Source organism: Dendropsophus ebraccatus, chromosome 1 (genome assembly GCF_027789765.1).
Source record: "Dendropsophus ebraccatus isolate aDenEbr1 chromosome 1, aDenEbr1.pat, whole genome shotgun sequence".
In the NCBI taxonomy this organism is placed as follows: Eukaryota; Metazoa; Chordata; class Amphibia; order Anura; family Hylidae; genus Dendropsophus; species Dendropsophus ebraccatus.
Window position 1 is genome coordinate 16,966,616 of NC_091454.1, and position 18,281 is coordinate 16,984,896.

The window sequence follows — 18,281 nt, forward strand, 5'->3', positions numbered from 1 at the left end:
GTTACTGTTTTTGCCTTGTAGACCGGAGATACCTGGACACTACAAGACTCGTGCCACATAGTTACTTGTCTGGATGGTGGCATAACCAAACTGAGTAACATCGGAGTAGACTGTACCAAGATACCGCAGCCAATCTGTGACAACGATCTACCGGCAATAAAGATTAAGGAGAGATGTGGATGTCGGTGGGTGTGCCCGTGTAAGTGCCATGTCTTTAATTTTCGATCCTCAGGAATGGAGTAAGAAAAAGAGGCACTCCGCCCCAAAAGATAATGGCAGCACATGGCCACCATAATAAAAGAGACAAATGCCAACCTTAGTGCCTTGTGCAGTCATAACACTGAATGAAGTAGAGTTATTAGTACAGTACAGGCATAGTGCCCCAAGTATAGTCACAGTACTCAATACAGGGCAGTGATTTAGAGCAACAAAAATTGCAGCTGTAACATAAAGTATAGTTCTAGTTGCAGTACCTAATATAGTACAGTCCTAGTGCCTAATATAGTACAGTCATAGTTCCCAATAAAGTGCCGTCATAGTGCCCACTATAGTACAGTCATAGTCGGTAATAGAGCACAGTCATAGTAGTCATAGTAACCAATAAAGTACAAAGGGCCAAATAAAGTACAGTCAAAGTGCCCAATATAGTAAAGTCATAGTGCCCAATCAAGTAAAGTCAAAGTGCCTAATAAAGTACAGTCATAGTGCCAACCGAATTTAAAGACTCCAACTGATCAAAATTTTTGACAGGTCACAGGTTATCAAAATGACACTTTAAATACTGTGACTACACTTATAGGGCACTGTGACTGCACTTTATTCGGCACTATGGGGGAGATTTATCAAACTGATGTAAAATGAAACTGGCTCAGTTGCCCCTAGCAACCAGATTCCACTTTTCACAGACTCTTTGGAAAATGAAAGGTTGAATCTGATTGGTTGCTAGGGGCAACTGGGCCAGTTCTACTTTACACCAATGTGATAAATCTCCCCCTATGACTATACTATAATGGGCACTATAGGAACGATTTATCAAACATGGTGTAAAGTGAAACTGGCTCAGTTGCCCCTAACAACCAATCAGATTCCACCTTTCATTCCTCACAGACTCTTTGGAAAATGAAAGATGGAATCTGATTGGTTGCTAGGGGCAACTGAGCCAGTTTCACTTTACACCAGTTTGATAACTGGTGTCCCATAGTGTCCTAAAATAGTAGTCATTGGATCTAAAAGTATAAATATAGTAGCCAATGAAGTGAAGTAATAGTATCTCAATAATTGCAGCTGTAGTGCTCAATAAATTACAGTCATAGAGCTCCAGGCCTCTAGTCATATAGTCCTATAGAAAGCTACCCCAATGCCCATAGGTATAGCCATAGAGCTATGCCATAGTACATAGTAGCCATGCCATGTTCCCTTGTTGCTCCCCGTGTTCCCTTCAGGTATGGACATCCCCCCCTCCATACTAGATATTGGCAGTGCTATACCAGGATATCTCAATACATTTGATGTAATGACCCCTCCTCTTCCAGGTATATGTAAGGGAAGCTCCAGCCGACACATAGTCACATTTGATGGACTTAATTTTAAGCTCCTCAGCAATTGCTCCTATGTGTTGTTTAATGACCATAAGAACAATCTGGAAGTCATCCTGCAGAATGGGGAATGTGGGGCATCGAATGGCCAGACCTGCATGGATTCCGTGAGTGTGAAGTACAATGGGGACACGGTGAAGCTCTCATACAATATGCAGGTAACTCAATCTTCCTTCAGTTTTCGATGTTTGATTTAAAAAATTGGGGGAGCTTCTATTCATAACCCCCATCATGGCTATGAAGGTCCCACTCTCTCTAGAGGTCCTGTCTTACTACTAGTGTTGAGTGGAGTAACTGGTTTGCAACCTTCTCCAAACCTGAACATTCAGCAATTGACTCCCTGCATCTGGAGAAGTTGGATACAGCCCTAGGAAATCCTGGTAAAGCTGGATACATTATGTTTTCCGGGCAATCCTAGTGCCAGGAACGTAACCCACCAACATTCTCTCTATGAACAAGCCATTCCGGCCTCCAAGCCACCAATACACTTTTTATGAATAAAATAACCTGCCAATAAGTTTAATTTGTCCTTAAAACCCCTTTAAAGGGGAAAAAGGAAAAATACAAGGAAGGCAGGGGGCGGTGGAAACATAATAAAGAATCTATACTTACCTGTCCCAGTGCAGCATCACTGCTCACAGACCTCAACCAACTTCCTGTGGCTCCTGGTCCTGCAACTAGGGATGGTTCGAAACTGCCAAGGTTCGGGTTCGTATGAACCCGAACGCTCGGCATCAGATTCCCGCTGTCTGCCCGCTCTTTGCAGCGGGTGGATACAACGGAAGGACCGCCTGGAAAACTGGGATACAGCCTATGGCTATGGCTGTATCCCAGTTTTCCAGGCGGTCCTCCTGCTGTATCCACCGTCTCCACGGAGCGGGCAGACAGCGGGAATCATTGCCGAGAGTTCGGGTTCGTACGAACCCGAACCGAACTCGGTTCGGACCATCCCTACCTGCAACGTTACAACCCGGCTCAGAAATGCTTGCTCAGCCAGTCAGTGACTGTGACGGGACACCTTTCTAGTCATTGCTGGCTGAGCAGATAGTTCCTGCCAGGTACTGAGAGCAATCTGGAGGCCAAAAGTGAGCTGGTGATGCAGCACTGCAGTGGCACAGGGACAGGTAAGTATAGCTTCTTTATTATGTTTCCACCGCCACCTGCCTGCTCTGGATTTTTACATTTTGAGTTCTCCTTTAAGTTCTAGGAATGAAAAAGCTTCAAAAATTAAAACGAACAATATCCAGAGTTAGGTGACCCCTTTGTATTTAGTGTCCTCTTGCTGCGAGCCACAGCACCCAGTATAACATCCTTCTTGCTGACTTCTCCCCGACCTCTGGCAGGATGACTGCAGTGTGTGAGTAATCTCCAGTGAACAATGATGCAAAGTGAAAAACATCCCAAACAGCTAGAACATAACTGCTTAGAAAGTGCTAAGGAAAACATTGCTTTACAACGTTGGCCGAGATTACATGGATTACTGCCAGTTTCTACAAATACTCGCACTCGCATGTGCTCCCTGGGACTTGTTCTACAAATATTTTTTGCCTTGGCTTGGGTCTCGTTGGTACTTCAGCTTTTGCATTGAAGCCTTGTCAATGTTTAACATTTTTCTAGACTTCTAGCAAAAGATGGTGGCTATAAAATGTTTCCTCTTAAAGGGGTACTCTGGAGAAAAAGAAAATTGTTTTCAATCAACTGGTGTCAGAAAGGTATACAGATTTGTAAATTTAAAAATCTCAAATCCTGTCCTGCAGGAAGTGGGGTATTCTTTCTAGTCTGACACAGTGCTCTCTGCTGCCACCTCTGTCCATGTCAGGAACTGTCCAGAGCAGTAGCAAATCCCCATGGAAAACCTTTCCTTCTCTGGACAGTTCCTGACATGGACAGAGGTGGCAGCAGAGAGCCCTGTGTCAAACTAAAAAGAATACACTATGCGGACATTCTGCATCAACCTTTGATGGTCTTGGATAATCTCTTCTTGTTCACTTACTTTATATTTGTCTTCACAACTCTTAGGTCTCTGTGAATGGAGAGTTGGTCCAGGTACCTTACAACAACACCTTTGAGGTTGGCGTTTTTGGAGCCATCATGCATAGTCTTAAAATTCCTGAGCTGGGATTTGTCTTTTCATTCACACCTGCAAACAATGAATTTATTCTCGAGCACATCCCGCATGGCTTCTCGGCCAAAACTTCAGGACTTTGTGGTAAGTTATTCCAATCTACACTGACGGAGGTCCTCCTTAATGTTGTATGAAAGATAACCAGGGGAAATATTTGCCATTAAATGTCAAGCAAGTAGCAAGAAGAAAATCCCAGCTCCTCTAAAGGACTTGTCAATCACTTGAATAGTATGAGGAGTTAATGTTTCTCCTTGAGGAGATCACCAGTCTTATAAGTCAGGAAATGCTCCTTGGGAGAAAGGTAGGCAAATTAGCTCTTCTTCACAAGAAAGAAAACTGCCTCTCTAGCACCATCTGTTGGAAGTAGCTACTCTGTAAGTTAAATATTAGGCAAACCAGGTTTTCAACCAAGAAGAAGAGGACTCATTTGTAGACCAATGTTTTGTGGTTCTTTCCATTTATTACTATAGAGAAGAGTACTTGTTGATCGCTTTTCAAAGATCTTTTATAGATTGGACATTGACTTACAGAGTAGCTACTTCCAATAGATGACACTAGGCAACAACCTTTTTCTTTTTCTGGAGAAGATTTAATTTTATGTATTTTTCCCAAGGAGCATTGCATGGATTATAAGGGCTCCCCCATACACTTTATAATAAAGATGGCTGGACTGATCTGAACTGAAAGGGAGTGTCCATCGACAGACAGTATTGGTGGAGTTGAGAGTTGGGCAGGGTGGACATTCACTGCTCAAACCCTCAGAGAGATAAGCCAGCACCAGAGCAGGGCTGTTCCACCTCTCCCCATAGGGAGCACATGAATGTTCATCGCGACCATGCTCGGTCAAACATAGTGCTCAGTGGAGCCCTGGTGTGCTTCATAAAGCTCGATGTTCAACCAAGCACTTTGTGGTGCTTGGGTAAAGGTGGCCTTCAATAACCGGTGGCCGAACGATCGTTTGGCCACCAGCTATATCTCCCACCCACCACTGTAATGTATAGCCTTTTTTCTTTTACATTTTTGTTTATTTCGGCCCTTGAAGGGACGTGTAAACTAAATATACAATTTTCAGGCAGTACTCGGGCTGTCTCCTCCTTCCCCACGGAACGGAAAGGCATCAGTAATTAAATGCGGAAGTTGCAACAAGGTTCGAGTTCAATAGAACCTAACTTTTTCCAGTGTTGGACCATCTCTAGTAACTGTTAGTCGAACGATCATTCAGCTGATGGTTATTGAAGTGAGACTTCCCCCACATACCTACATGAAACACCCATTACCCGAACCCAATGCCCACTCTGTGCCCAATGCCCCGATGGCCAAAATAGCTATTAACAGATGGGTAACTCTTCCTTTTGAAGGAGATTCTGATTTGGCAGATAAACCCAAGTCATGTTTCGAGGCTCTTGAAAGTGTAGCTAGATACAAGAAGTGGATCATGATCTTTTGGTAGAGCCAACTTCTAGCAATGAGAAAGTAGAAATATTTGATCCTTGTAGATTTATGTAGGAATAGCATGGTCATATACAATACAAGCATGTCTGTGGCATTTATTAGTATTGTGATAGCACTGAAACATCTGAAGATATAGTGGTACCCTCATAGATCATCTAAATTAGACCCCTAAAAAATAGACTCATCATAAGCACCCTTATGGTATCTGCAGGTCTATTAAGGCTTTTTTTTTTTTTTTTAATTAAATCTCTGGACCAGTAGTCCACTTGGAGTGCCCATTCACTATTGGCTTTTCATTTCTCTTCTTCACATAGGAATATGTGACCACAACCCTGTCAATGACTTCACCCTCAGGGACGACTCGGTTACAAGAGACAGCGGCAAATTCGTAAAGGACTGGACCATGGTGGATGAGTTCGGAAGAACATGCGAAACCAAAGTAGATGAGGTGTGTAGCCAAACTCCAAGCCACCAGTGCAACATTCTGCTGTCCAAGACATTCGAGCACTGCCACGCCAAGATCCAGCCTAGCGATTATTTTAAGTTATGCCAAGAGACCAGCTGCCACGGACAAGATCCTTGCGAGATCATTGCGAGTTACAGTCATCTCTGCAGGCTCCATGAAGTATGTATAGACTGGAGGTCATCAGATGTGTGTCGTAAGTATAACCAATTTTTACTGAATTGACATTTTGGGCAAACCCATGTTAGATAGTGAGCCAGAAAGTACAAGACCCATGGTCTCCATAGTTGAAACCACTGGATGCCATGATCTGTGCAGAGATCTGTGCATGATCGGAGCAGGACCCCAGGTTTGTCTGACCATATGTCAGGAAAATTATGCCGTATTAACTACCGGTGTACTATAGATATAAACAAGTACATTATACGATCGTAACATTTGTACAGCAATATACAGGAAACATGAAATCCTCATTATATACAATGTTTTGTTTGTTCAGTCGGTATCACCTGAGAGCTTAATGTTTGATAAAGTTGTAAAGTCTCAAAACGCAATATCTTGCTCAAACAAAGGTCAGATTAAGCCCTGATCAATCAGTAATGATTCATAGTTGACATTTCGAAAGGAAATTCTCTCCATTACTGATGGTTAGGCTCCCAGACGATGACCAGTAGACCCACTTGTTCTATGACTTTACTCCTTTGACCTCTAACCTGTATGACCGCTCTGCTCCTGTCAGTGCTGCTGCACAGACCTATGGCTGAGCATTGGAGCTAAATTTCAGAAGGTCACCCATAAACATTTAACCATAACATAATTTATGGGTTCAGTCACAGCTGACACCATTGCAACATCTATTGCTACTCCACAGGTTCAACACTCTAGGGTCGGAAACTCTAAGAGAATGCTTGGTACGTAAAAGTCTAGTTATTTTTTCATTTTTTACCTTTTTATGTGTGGGTGGAAAGAGAAAAACTACACCATTTTATTGATCTGAAGAAGGTTTAAGGGAATGGGACCCTAACCGGGCTTACCGTAAGCCTAGTTTAGTGTAAGGGCTGTTGAACTCGAATACAGTTGTATACAGCCTGAACATCTTAGTGATATAGTTGCCATCAGAAATATTTAGGCCCTATGCAAAAAATGCTCAGGCCCCTGAAGTACCTGTTATTTCCGTCAACCTCCATCACGTCCATTATTAAGTCAATTGAGAATATGTTCATTACGCAGCCCCCCCGAGAACAATGCTATATAGTTTATGATAGTAGAAGGCACCATATTGGGAGCCCAGTTTGCTCCTCCTTACCCATTACCCATCTTACAGTGTGATTGAAATTTACAAGCAACTGTTGGGTATTGGGTGGGTAGTATCCACAATATACAACCTAGAAACCGTGTTCTGATTTTTCCATCACCTCATATGATGCTACTAAATTCCAGTTTATAGCCGGCATCACTCTGTCTTTGCATGTCTTTACTGGAGTCACCCATATTACTGACTGAGAGAGTTTTCCCTCTTTTGTTGCTTTCGTCTCCGTGACTGAAGGGATAACAACACCTGACGTTATCAATCCGCTTTAAGGAAGATTTTGCCTCATCGCTGTAGGAATCCTCCTCGCTTTGTAGAGCGTCCATGTCACCGCTTGCGGCTAGGTCCTCTTACAATTCCCAAAACACTATTAAATTCAAGACAATGTAGGTTTTGAATTCACTGTTTCTTATCTTTCTATAACTGTTAGAAGCTTTTCAGAATCTTTGAATTTTGTAGTAAAAAAAAAATTTAACTATGCCAACTTTTTAATTTTTAAAAAAAATTTATTTAGCTTCACTGTCATTGAACGTAGAGGAGTTGAGGCAAAACTTAAAATCTGATCCTTTGTATCATACTGAGGTCAAAATTTAGCAGGGGTTGTTCATTTACCCAACTACCCATCCTTTGCAAAAGAGAGGGCTGATGGAAGCCAAGTCTGGTTTCTTCTTCCCTTAAGGCTATGTTCACACTGCGTATGAATCCGTCCGTAGTGCGAACCGCGAATATACGCACGTAGTTTTGAGGTTGATGCGTTTGCTTGAAAGTATATGATATACGCCCGCACAGTGCACACTACGTATGAGCTTACGGCTGGATCGTATACGGCGCCATGAAAAATGAACAAGACCATTGTTTGAGGACGGAAATGTTGAGACTCACGGACGTGGATTTCCATGCGGTCCCGTACGAAGTACTTATTTCAGCCAAATTGAACTTGATTTTTCGATCCAAAAGGTTCTGTGTGGTTTACGGGGTCGGGCGAAGATTTCCAAGTAAATGACCTGCCTCAGATTGCTTTGAAACAAGCTAGGGAAGCATAACTGTACTGCGGGCATATGTTCGCGGTTCGTACGCATCCGGCCGCATGTCTATTTTTCCCATGCCCCTAGTTTCAGCCGCACATGTACAGCGGCGTACGATCTACGGACGGATTCATACGGAGTGTGAACATAGCCTAAAGGTGTATTCCCATCTCAGCTTGTTATCCCCTAGCCACATTTCTAGAAGTCCAGTTGCAAGGACCCTCATCAGTCCCAGGGACGGGGATGCAATAACCCAGCTATAAAAGTAGGACTGGAGTGGCAGTAGAGTGATCAGCTATCTTTGGCAGTCCTATCGTAAGTGAATGGATCGGCAGTGGGGAATCAAGGTATTCACCCTCTTGTGGTTATACTCCTAGATTGCCAACAATCGGATTTTTAGCAATGATCCTGTCAGGAGAGAGAACTGACAGCCGAATGATGGTGTGGCCATCAGTTATTGAAGGTGTATGGTCACCTTAAAGGGAATATGTCACCTAAATTTTCATTCACTGATTAGAATTAGATACTAAAACTTGTCTATTTTTAAATTCTGGCTTAAATTTTTTTTTTATTTCACTTTTTGTACATTGTTATAGGGACATGCTTTACAGCAAGACTCATTGACATAGACGACAATAGACAGACTCTGTCCCCTTGAGATGAATGTAAAACATCATTGAGCGCACTCCGTGACCTTTAAAAAAGTCATTCCACAGAGAGCTGCTATTGTCTTGTATTGATGCTATCTAACTGCTGGTGTCACATGATGCTGTAATGCTGTACAGATCACTTTACGGCAGCCTCCTCTTATCACAACAGACACAACAGGAAGTCTCAGCTTAGTTTAAACCCCAGTGGTGAGAATAAAAACGGCAAGAGTTCCAGATTATTTTATAATATAGATAGAAAAATGGAAAATTAGAAAAAATTTCACCAAAAATTTCACTTTAAATATTAGTTGGGGGCCTGACTTGGTGTTACTAAAACAGAAACACAGGTCTCCATGCTGTCTACTTGGATAAACCAAATTGCAGTACCAAACACAGCTACACTTGCTAAGACGCCACTTTGTTTCACTCCACTGAATGTCAGTGATCCAGGATCGGGACCTCCATTGATCACACGATGGCCAACCAGTAACGTCCCAAAATGTAGCTCCGTGTTTGTCTTAACTGTTGTGGTACATAATTTCACTTATGTGGTTACTAACATACGAAATAACTTAAAGTAAACATAGTATATAAATGCCTAGAACAGTATAAGTATGTATATATAATTTCCATGCATGGAGATGATTTACCATGTAAATACAGTGTACACCGACCGGTGTGGATAACCATATAGAACTCCATGACGTAACCCAGTAACGTCAATGATAAATATTTACACCAAACCAAATGATGAAAAACATGATCACTAAGCCACATAACATGTAATATTTCAGTTTCACAAATTTTTAATTTAATTTTTTTTTATGCTCCGTTCACAATTTGGGATGTTTTGTTGCATGGATGTTCAAATCAAACACACATGATTTCTCTTTTATTTATGTCAAATATTTCCCATTATTTTGCACATCAGAGGATTAAACTATATACACATGGGGAGGAAAATTTGCCTTTTTATGTTGATTAATTGCACGTGTTATTTGAAGGGAAGAACTCTCCTCGGTTGCTAAAAACGGCAACAATGTCAGATGAAAAACAAATTAACATTTCATTGATGGGACCGAATAATGGGACCTCTGATTTTTTTCTGCTTGGGGGTGTATATTTTTACAATTATAGATATCTTTTATCCCTTCTCGCTATTAGGGCTCTAAAACATACCAGTGTCCTTAACTCTTTCCAAAAGCAAGTTTACAAGTTTTGTACACTTTATGCACTTGGCACTAGAGATTAGTGAACTTTTCAAAAATTCGGTTCGGCAGGTTTGCCAAAATTTGAGGCAGAGTTCAGGTTCCTCTGAAACAAACCTTAAACCTTTGGTTTAGTCTCTCATCAATACTTACCTGTCCGTGCTCCCCCAGAGTCCCCTGCTGATCTCAGCTACTTCTACTTCCTGACTGAGACTAGACTGATAGCCCACTCAGTTAATCACTGACTGACTGAGACGGGACATCTTGTTTTGGGAGTTACAGGCAGCTTAGCCAATCACTGGCTGCGGCGATGTACCATCTCAGTCATTGATTGGTTTAGCGGAGACATTGGAGACTCATATGAGGACGCTGGGGGAGCGTGGACAGGTGAGCATACTCTTTTTTTGTTTTCTAAGTGTATTAAGTGTATTATTTCACTAGAAAAAGAGGGAGAAGGGGAATCTTAGGGGACCTCTGTTTTCTACACAATATGGGAAAGTTGTGGAGAACAATTCTGCTTGGGATAAGGGGGTCTGGGTATTATCCTTGAAGAGAATGAGGACCCCAAACCTTTATGACCCTTGGGTAGAACTGACTCAACGGCCATATCAACCTTCTCGTCTACAAAGGATGGAAAAGTAACGGACTTGGAATGACTTGGGATGAGAGAGGAAGAGAACTCCTGTTGGCTTTTTGCTTTAGGGACCACTCTCCCTCCTACATTGATGAGTTTTACCATCATATGCTGTATGTGGCGGGCTATAGACATCAAGGAAATATAGAATCTCGGGTGTCTCGCATACAATGGTTGTCCAAATAAACTCAAAAAGATTCAATATTAATGTATCTAATCACATCATCATATACTTACTGTCGTCTTCTCCATCTCCTCTGCAGCAATGACCTGTCCCAGTACCATGGTATATAATCATTGTCGTATAGGATGTGACAAAGACTGTGATGGTACACAGAGCAAAACTATGTGCTTTGACCATCCAACAGAAGGATGCTTCTGCCCAGATGGAGAGGTGATGGTTAACGGCAAATGTGTCTCAGAAAGTGTTTGCAACCAGTGCACCGATCAGTATGGAAACAACTACAAGGTAACAATGTCCAGATCAACCAACCCGATATCCATAACATCTTAGGTTTTTTTTGTAATAAGATTTATCCAGATGCTAAAGACTTTCGTCCATAGATTTACATATGTAACCAACTTTACATGTGGTTCTTGGGCTAGAAAATTTAAAGGTTGAGTATAACTCAACTGTTTAGGACGCTTGAGCAGAGTTAAGGTGGCCATACAACTAAAGGTCCTCATACATCTTATACTTTTGTTGGCCATACCCCGGTATAAGGTGTTGAATAAAAATGATAATGACAGCGTTATTCTCTTCAATGGCCCACCTGGATCATCTACGGATTGTCCGGGCAGCCCCTACTGCACACCCCCACAACCCCTATACAACCCCTTCACGGTCTGTGCGTGTAATAGCACAGGTAAAGAGCAGAGAATGAGGTGGAAGCAAGCGCTGACTTGACAGGTCGGTGCTCACTTCCTTCTCTAGATCGTGCCATGTAATACGGCCCTTAAACTAAAGCTGGCTAAACCCACTGGCCTGGTAAGGTGTGAAAGTTACTTATAGGCACTTTACATAGAACTGGCAACGATTCCATTGTATGCCCTAAGTTACTTGCTGTCCTTATGGATATAAATCCATAGGGTTGGCTTTGGTCCCCAAAATGAGCTCTCTGATAAACTCTAGTGGCATAGTTCTATTACAACTAACCACTCACCACTAAAAGTATTAGTCCCAATAGTAATCATTGTATAATTGTATAGATTGATCTTCTGGTGGCCATGTGGACAGTGTTCCATAAAATGTGGGTTTTATGTGGCTTGTTAATGGCTTTTATTGGATCAATTGGTTTTCTTTTCTTTTTAGCATTTGGAAACTTGGATACCTATACACGACCCTTGTAGTATCTGCATATGCCTTGACAATAGAAACACCAGCTGTTCTTCGAAGCCATGTCCTACAGTCAAACGTAATACAAAGTTACAGACTACTTTTGAGAACTCGTAGTTATTCAATTACTGAACACTAATTACTGATTTTTTTAAATTATTTTTTAGCTCTAACCTGTGGCCCATGTGAAATTCCATCACTCAAGAGGAGCTCTGATCAGTGCTGCCCGGAGTATGAGTGCGGTGGGTATAGCGTTAGGATACAAAAAGTAACAACTAAACAAAAACAATAAACAGGACATGCTCATATGTGATGGGACTGGATCACTAGGTCATTGTCACCCCACCCCCACTTTGGCTTGGTGATGATTCTTATTACTATTGTGGGAACCTTCTGCGTGGTTCTTAGAGAACCTCTGTTCATGAAGTGTGTGTGAGTCCTTGTGCCCTGTTAGCTAAAATGAGGCAGGTGTCAAAAAGCAAGACCACCTTGGTTAGGAGGGTCCACAGAGTATTCTAACCTGGTGGTGTCAGCACTAATCATATGTAGGATCTACATAATGCCTATGTTGTGTCAACATTACTGTTGTGTGGACCTGTCAAACTTCTCAGGTTCAGCAACGCTCTTTAAACCCAAATGCTCAGTGTTCCATATAGCTGCAGGAGTTGGATGCTGCCCTAGGGAGTCCTGGAAAACATGGATACAGCCGTAGGCCATGGACTGTATCCATGTTTTCCTTGTAGCCCTAGGGCGGCAGCCGTTGGGAGTCAAATGCAGAGTACTCTGGTTTAGAGTACGTTGCCGAACTCGAACAGTTTGACCGGTCTGCTCAACACTACTCAGAACTTGACCTTTTTGTACAACCTTAAGAGCCTTTAAACCCCATTGTAAACCCATCAACCTCCATCTTGTGCCCTGTTATGTGTCACATGAGGCCATATATTTAAGTAGGTAAAGACTGGAGGACGGGCACCATATTGAGAACTAAGTTTGTCAATTGTTGTCCATTATAAAGGGCCCCGGCAACTAGAGGGTAAAAGGTAGGTGTTAGATCATTGGTGGGTTTGGGCCCTTTGTTTGTCAGAGCTTTTAACAGTAGCTGTACAGTCCGGTATAATACAAATGAGCGAACCGGGCCAAGGGTTGGGTTTGTATGAACCTGAACCATCGGCATTTGACTTCTGCAGTCCATGGGGAAGGTGGAGAAAGCCTGAGACCCACCTGGAAAACAGGGATACAGCCTATGACCTACCAACCCAAACCTCGGCCCGGTTCACTCATCTCTTAAAAATAGGTATGCCATATCCTGCCATATGGATAGAATACTTTCCTAGTATCCGACAAAACATAACATAATTTCTTTACCAATAGAAAAGCCTCCCCATGGAAATTGGATACATACAATGGGACCCTATGGACATGTGTGCGGTAAACATAGAATTAGTACAGTGGTAATGTGACCAAGTTCACAAGGTCTCCAGATCTGCGAGCACAAGAGTGATGTCACTTGTGTTCCACAGCAGTTGAGAGGGGGAGGAGAGTGGCCTCTTGTGGCCAGAGGCATAAACACCCCCTATACTTTAGCATCCTACCCCTCTCTTAGCACAGCATAGAAGCTAGTAGGATACAGGTAGAATCTTTGAGTAGACAGTTTGAATGTTTTTTCCATCATCGAAGCAGAACGCCCTCTTGTTTTTATGACTTCATCTTTGTTTTCCCATCCGCCCCGCTAATTTTGGCTTCCTATGATTGAGACGTTTCATTTTTTACTCCTGTTCTTGAAGATAAGACAGTCTGTCTTGTTCCCTGGCCATAATGGGTTAGGAAATATCATGGTTTTGGCAGATACTCGGGGGACGTAAACCTTTCTATCCTTGTGGAAAATATTTTTGTCATTAGGACTGACTCAATGTCTATCTTGTGCGATGGATTCCAAGAATGACACGTCAGTAGCTGCAGAACGCCAGATACTAATTCATTTCAGATAAAGCAGTCCCGATCTACGAGATGGCAACGTGTGTGGCCCCTCGATTCTTATTATGATGAATGAGACTTGAAATCACATTAAAATTGAAAAAATAAAAAAAAAACCTCTTCCAAACATGGCCCGATTTTTTGGAAGGTCACACAGGGCACTTCTTATCGACCAGATATATATTAGCAATGCATTACTGCAGGTTCAGACTACATAGGGCTGGTTTGTAGTCTGTTACCATAGTGATATATAGATCTATTTAAGGCCCCGTTCCCACTGAGCAAAGCTAGCGGAATTCCGCGACGGAATTGTCCGCCGCGGAATGCCGTTAGCCTCCCGCTCATAGTGGGAGTCTATGGGAGGCGCGCGCTGCTGCTCTGTACGCGCTGAAGAATGAACATGTTCATTCTTCAGCGCGGACAGGGCAGGAGCGCGCGCCTCCCATAGAGTCCCATTATGAGCGGGAGGCTAACGGCATTCCGCGGCGGACAATTCCGTCGCGGAATTCCGCTACCTTTGCTCAGTGGGAACGGAGCCTAAGAATTATAGACACAAACCATTAAAAAAAATTTAATAAAACTTTTTGCTTAATTTTTCATGGTAAATAAAATTTGTTAATTTTAAAATTTAAAACACTTAGGCTAGGTTCACACTTCGGACGTTATTTAAGAAGTAACGGCCGTTGTTTGCACAACAATGGCCGTTGTTATGAAATACGGCTGTTGTTTTTACATAGTGTGAACCTAAGAAATCTAAGAATGAACTCATACCAATAAAAACATTTTTCTGCTGGTGGGAGCCCCCATTATTCCTAATGCCGCATGCACATGTCCTTGTCACTTTTTACAATCAGGAAATACTGATCAGGAAGTATTTCAGGAAATTATCAGCATTTCCTGACTGTAAAAACTAGAGTAAAAAAAAACATACTTACCTGCTGCACAGCTGCAGCTGCTCTCTTCTTGCTTCCCCCTTCATACTCTGCAAGCACATGAGTGATGTCACTTGTGTTCCACAGAAGTTGAGAGGAGTGGGTGGGTGGCTGGAGAGTGGCCTCTTGTGGCAAGAGGCACAATGCTAAAAGAGAAAAAACATACTTACCTGCCGCACAGATGCAGCTGCTCTCTTCTGGCTTCTCCCTTCCTGTTCTGTGAGCACATGACTGATGTCACTTGTGTTCCACAGCAGTTGAGAGGGGTGGGTGGGTGGAGAGTGGCCTCTTGTGGCAAGAGGCACAATGCTAAAAGAAAAAAAAACATACTTACCTGCTGCACAGCTGCAGCTGCTTTCTTCTGGCTTCTCCCTTCCTGTTCTGTGAGCACATGAGTGATGTCACTTGTGTTCCACAGCAGTTGAGAGGGGTGGGTGGAAAGTGGCCTCTTGTGGCAAGAGGCACAATGCTTCCTCTGACCACAAAAGTGATTGACAGGGTGGGGAGCCTATAGCTCCCTGCCCTGTCAAACATAGTGTTGCATTCAACTGTATGTGAGATAGACTTAGAAGCCGGAGGTACTTGCCCAGGTGCTGATGCTGGCTGGTCTGGTTATCAACATAATCAGAATTCCTGACAGTTTGGCACATCTGGAGCTATCCGGCATTCTGGATGCCCCCGTAGACTTTTATGGGGTCATCCGGGCAGGTATTCCAGATTACAATAGAACAGGATCTATAATTTTTGACCTAATGTCTAGGAAAAATACTGAAGCGTGTCCGTGTCCAGAAATTTGTTCAGATTTCCTAATAAATTTACAGGACGTGTGCACTAGGATACCAGACCCCATTGTGCTACTTAGGTTTCTTTTGAAGTCTTCTTGTTGGCAAAACTCATTTCTACACCTTGAAGTGTCTTTTGCATGTAAAGAGTTGGGCGAGACTAAACATAGTGGAAAGACCTGAGGGTAAGGTGAGGATCTGTGTCGTCTACATCCTGTTCGGACAAGTTGGTAGGATGTTCCCATTCAGCGATGGCCTCTTCCAGCTGCCATAGCAATAAACAGACAGCCAACACATCCTTCTCCCAATTTGAAAATCAATTCATGTTTTTCTTAATTAACAATTTGAAATTTCTTTCATTTTTTAACTTCCTCTGAAAACTTTTTGTCATGTCTACAAGTTGGGTCTTAATCTGCCCGTCTAGGTGTTGAGCCTAGGCCATCCCCCAGGCTCTAGGGCTTGGATGACTAGAGATCCACGGGCCTCTCCGGCTTATTCTGCTTTGATTCTTTGTATGTTTTACATTACATTTACGTGAAATTGTGTATTTCCTTCCGAGGAAACCATTTTGCATTAAAATTTAAGAGATTAAGCTGGATGGGATGCGTTCCTGTCAACACAAAAGTATGACGGCTGATAAAAGCCGACAGCCCCGTTCACCGCCACGTTTCATATCTCAGTTTAGAAAATATTTTTGATTAATTTGTTCAAAATTTTTTATCATTATTTTTTTTTAATTTCTATAATGTATTACCCTATCATAACGAAAACATTAACTCATATTAAAGTGTACTCGCTAATTTAAGAAACTTTTGACATGTCTAAAAGTTAAAGGGATACTTAAGTCAATTTTCTTTCTTTCAAATCAACTGGTTTTAAAAAGTTATAAAAATTTGTAAATTACTTCGAAAAAAAAAAAAAAAAAGGATTATCAGCTGCTGTATGTCCTGCAGGAAGTGATGTATTCTTTGCAGTCTGACACAGTGCTCTCTGCTGCCACCTCTGTCCATGTCAGGAACTGTCCAGAGCAGCAGCAAATTCCCATAGAAAATCTCTCCTGCTCTGGACAGTTCCTGACATGGACAGAGGTGGCAGCAGAGAGCACTGCATCAGACTGGAAAGAATACACCACTTCCTGTGGGACATACAGCAGGTGATAAGTACCGGAAGGATTGAGATCTTTAAAAAGAATTAAATTACAAATCTGTATAACTTTCTAAAACTAGTTGATTTGGGTCTGGGGTCTGAACTGGAAGGTTTGAATTTATTGGTCTCTAGCAGGGCTATGAATTAATTTTAAGGTCAAAAGTCTGGGAGCAGCATTCATTTGGAGTTGGAGTTTTTTTATTTGCTTTTGTGGTGTTACTTTTTTTTTTTTACATATTTGAATTTCTCCTTTTTTTCTTTTATTGTAGTTTGTGACAAAAGTTCCTGTGAAATCCCTCCAGTGCCGCACTGTGAGAACGGAATGGAAGCTGTGCTGACCAACCCAGGAGAGTGCAAGCCTGTCTATGAGTGTGGTAGGTCCACAAATCGTGTTTTATTGCCCTCTATTATTACTGATGCTTGGTCGAGATGTATACATTCATTAAAGGAGTTCTCCGCTTTCTGTCATGGTGAGACTAGCAATTCCTTCCTTACTTGTTATTATCTATTCAGTCTCCTTCTCTCAGTTCTGAGCTGCTGCTTTCTGCTGAAGACACAAAAATCTGTGTGTGAGCTTTTCTCTCCGTCTTCCCCTCCTCCTCCCTCCCTTCTGAGACGGCTGATGTAAACAAGTCCCTGGCAGGCTGTATCTGCAACTTTGTACCTTCATTGTAATATTGGAAGGGTTATTGCGAGGTCAAGTTGTTGATGAACTCACTGTAATCCTCCTGGCATTACAAAGTTGTTTACATCAGCTGTCTCAAAAGGGAGGGGGGAGGAGGGGGAAATGGGGAGAAAAGCTCACATACAAATTTTTGTGTCTTCAGTAGAAAGTAGCAGCTCAGAACTGGGAGAAGGAGACTGAATAGATAATAACAAGTATGGAAAGAATTGTTAGTCTCACCATGGGCAGCAACATATCAAAAGATATGTTTAAGTGGAATACCCCTTTAAGATTAAAAATAGAGAAAGGCTAAACTAGTGCTGTGTATACCTAGTCTATTTTGCCATAGACGTAACTATAGCTAAGGCAGCTATAAAAGCTGCTGTATGGCTCACAACATTGAGGTGGCCCACTCTGGTGCGAAAAGGTTGTACAAGTTGGCTTCCTAGTGTCCAGTAGTACTACGAGCACCAAATGTTCCATTTAAAAAAATGGTGATAAATTGTGAACTTCCACTTTAAAGGGACTGTCACATTGAAAATGCATTCCAATCTGCAGACACCATGTTATAGAGCAGGAAGAGCTGATAACATTTATATATAGTTTTGTGGAAAAAGATTCAGGAGAAGTTGACAAATTTACAGAAATCTCTACCTATTTTAGTCAAGTGGGCGGTCCTACTCTGTGATTGACAGTTACGGTATCTATGTATAAATGTTGCTTACTGAGTACAAGAAAATAACTGTCATTACTCTTCTTACTCTACCCACCACCAGATATGCCAACCTTCTACCTGTCAGTTACTAAATAGGACCGCCCACTTGACTAATTTGCCCAGAATGATCAGAGATTTATGTAGTTATCCTAACTAACTTCCCTACAAAGCTATATATCAATCTTCTCAGCGACACCTGCTCTACAATGTGACACCTTAAAATAAGACTTAATTTTGACATAACAGAATCCCTTTAAGGATTGAAATTTTG

At 42.1% G+C, this 18,281-nt stretch overlaps 1 protein-coding gene across 2 annotated transcripts in view; it reads left to right on the forward strand.

Moving 5' to 3' along the window:
* VWF (von Willebrand factor) overlaps positions 1-18,281 on the forward strand; it is a 135,105-nt gene that overhangs the window by 97,079 nt on the left and 19,745 nt on the right. For both annotated transcript variants that reach the window (XM_069968310.1, XM_069968318.1), the window contains 8 exons: positions 22-199; positions 1,533-1,753; positions 3,615-3,804; positions 5,487-5,831; positions 10,725-10,930; positions 11,774-11,876; positions 11,965-12,039; positions 16,901-17,005. In XM_069968310.1, the coding sequence (XP_069824411.1) occupies positions 22-199; positions 1,533-1,753; positions 3,615-3,804; positions 5,487-5,831; positions 10,725-10,930; positions 11,774-11,876; positions 11,965-12,039; positions 16,901-17,005 (1,423 nt within the window). The remainder of the gene's footprint in view (positions 1-21; positions 200-1,532; positions 1,754-3,614; positions 3,805-5,486; positions 5,832-10,724; positions 10,931-11,773; positions 11,877-11,964; positions 12,040-16,900; positions 17,006-18,281) is intronic.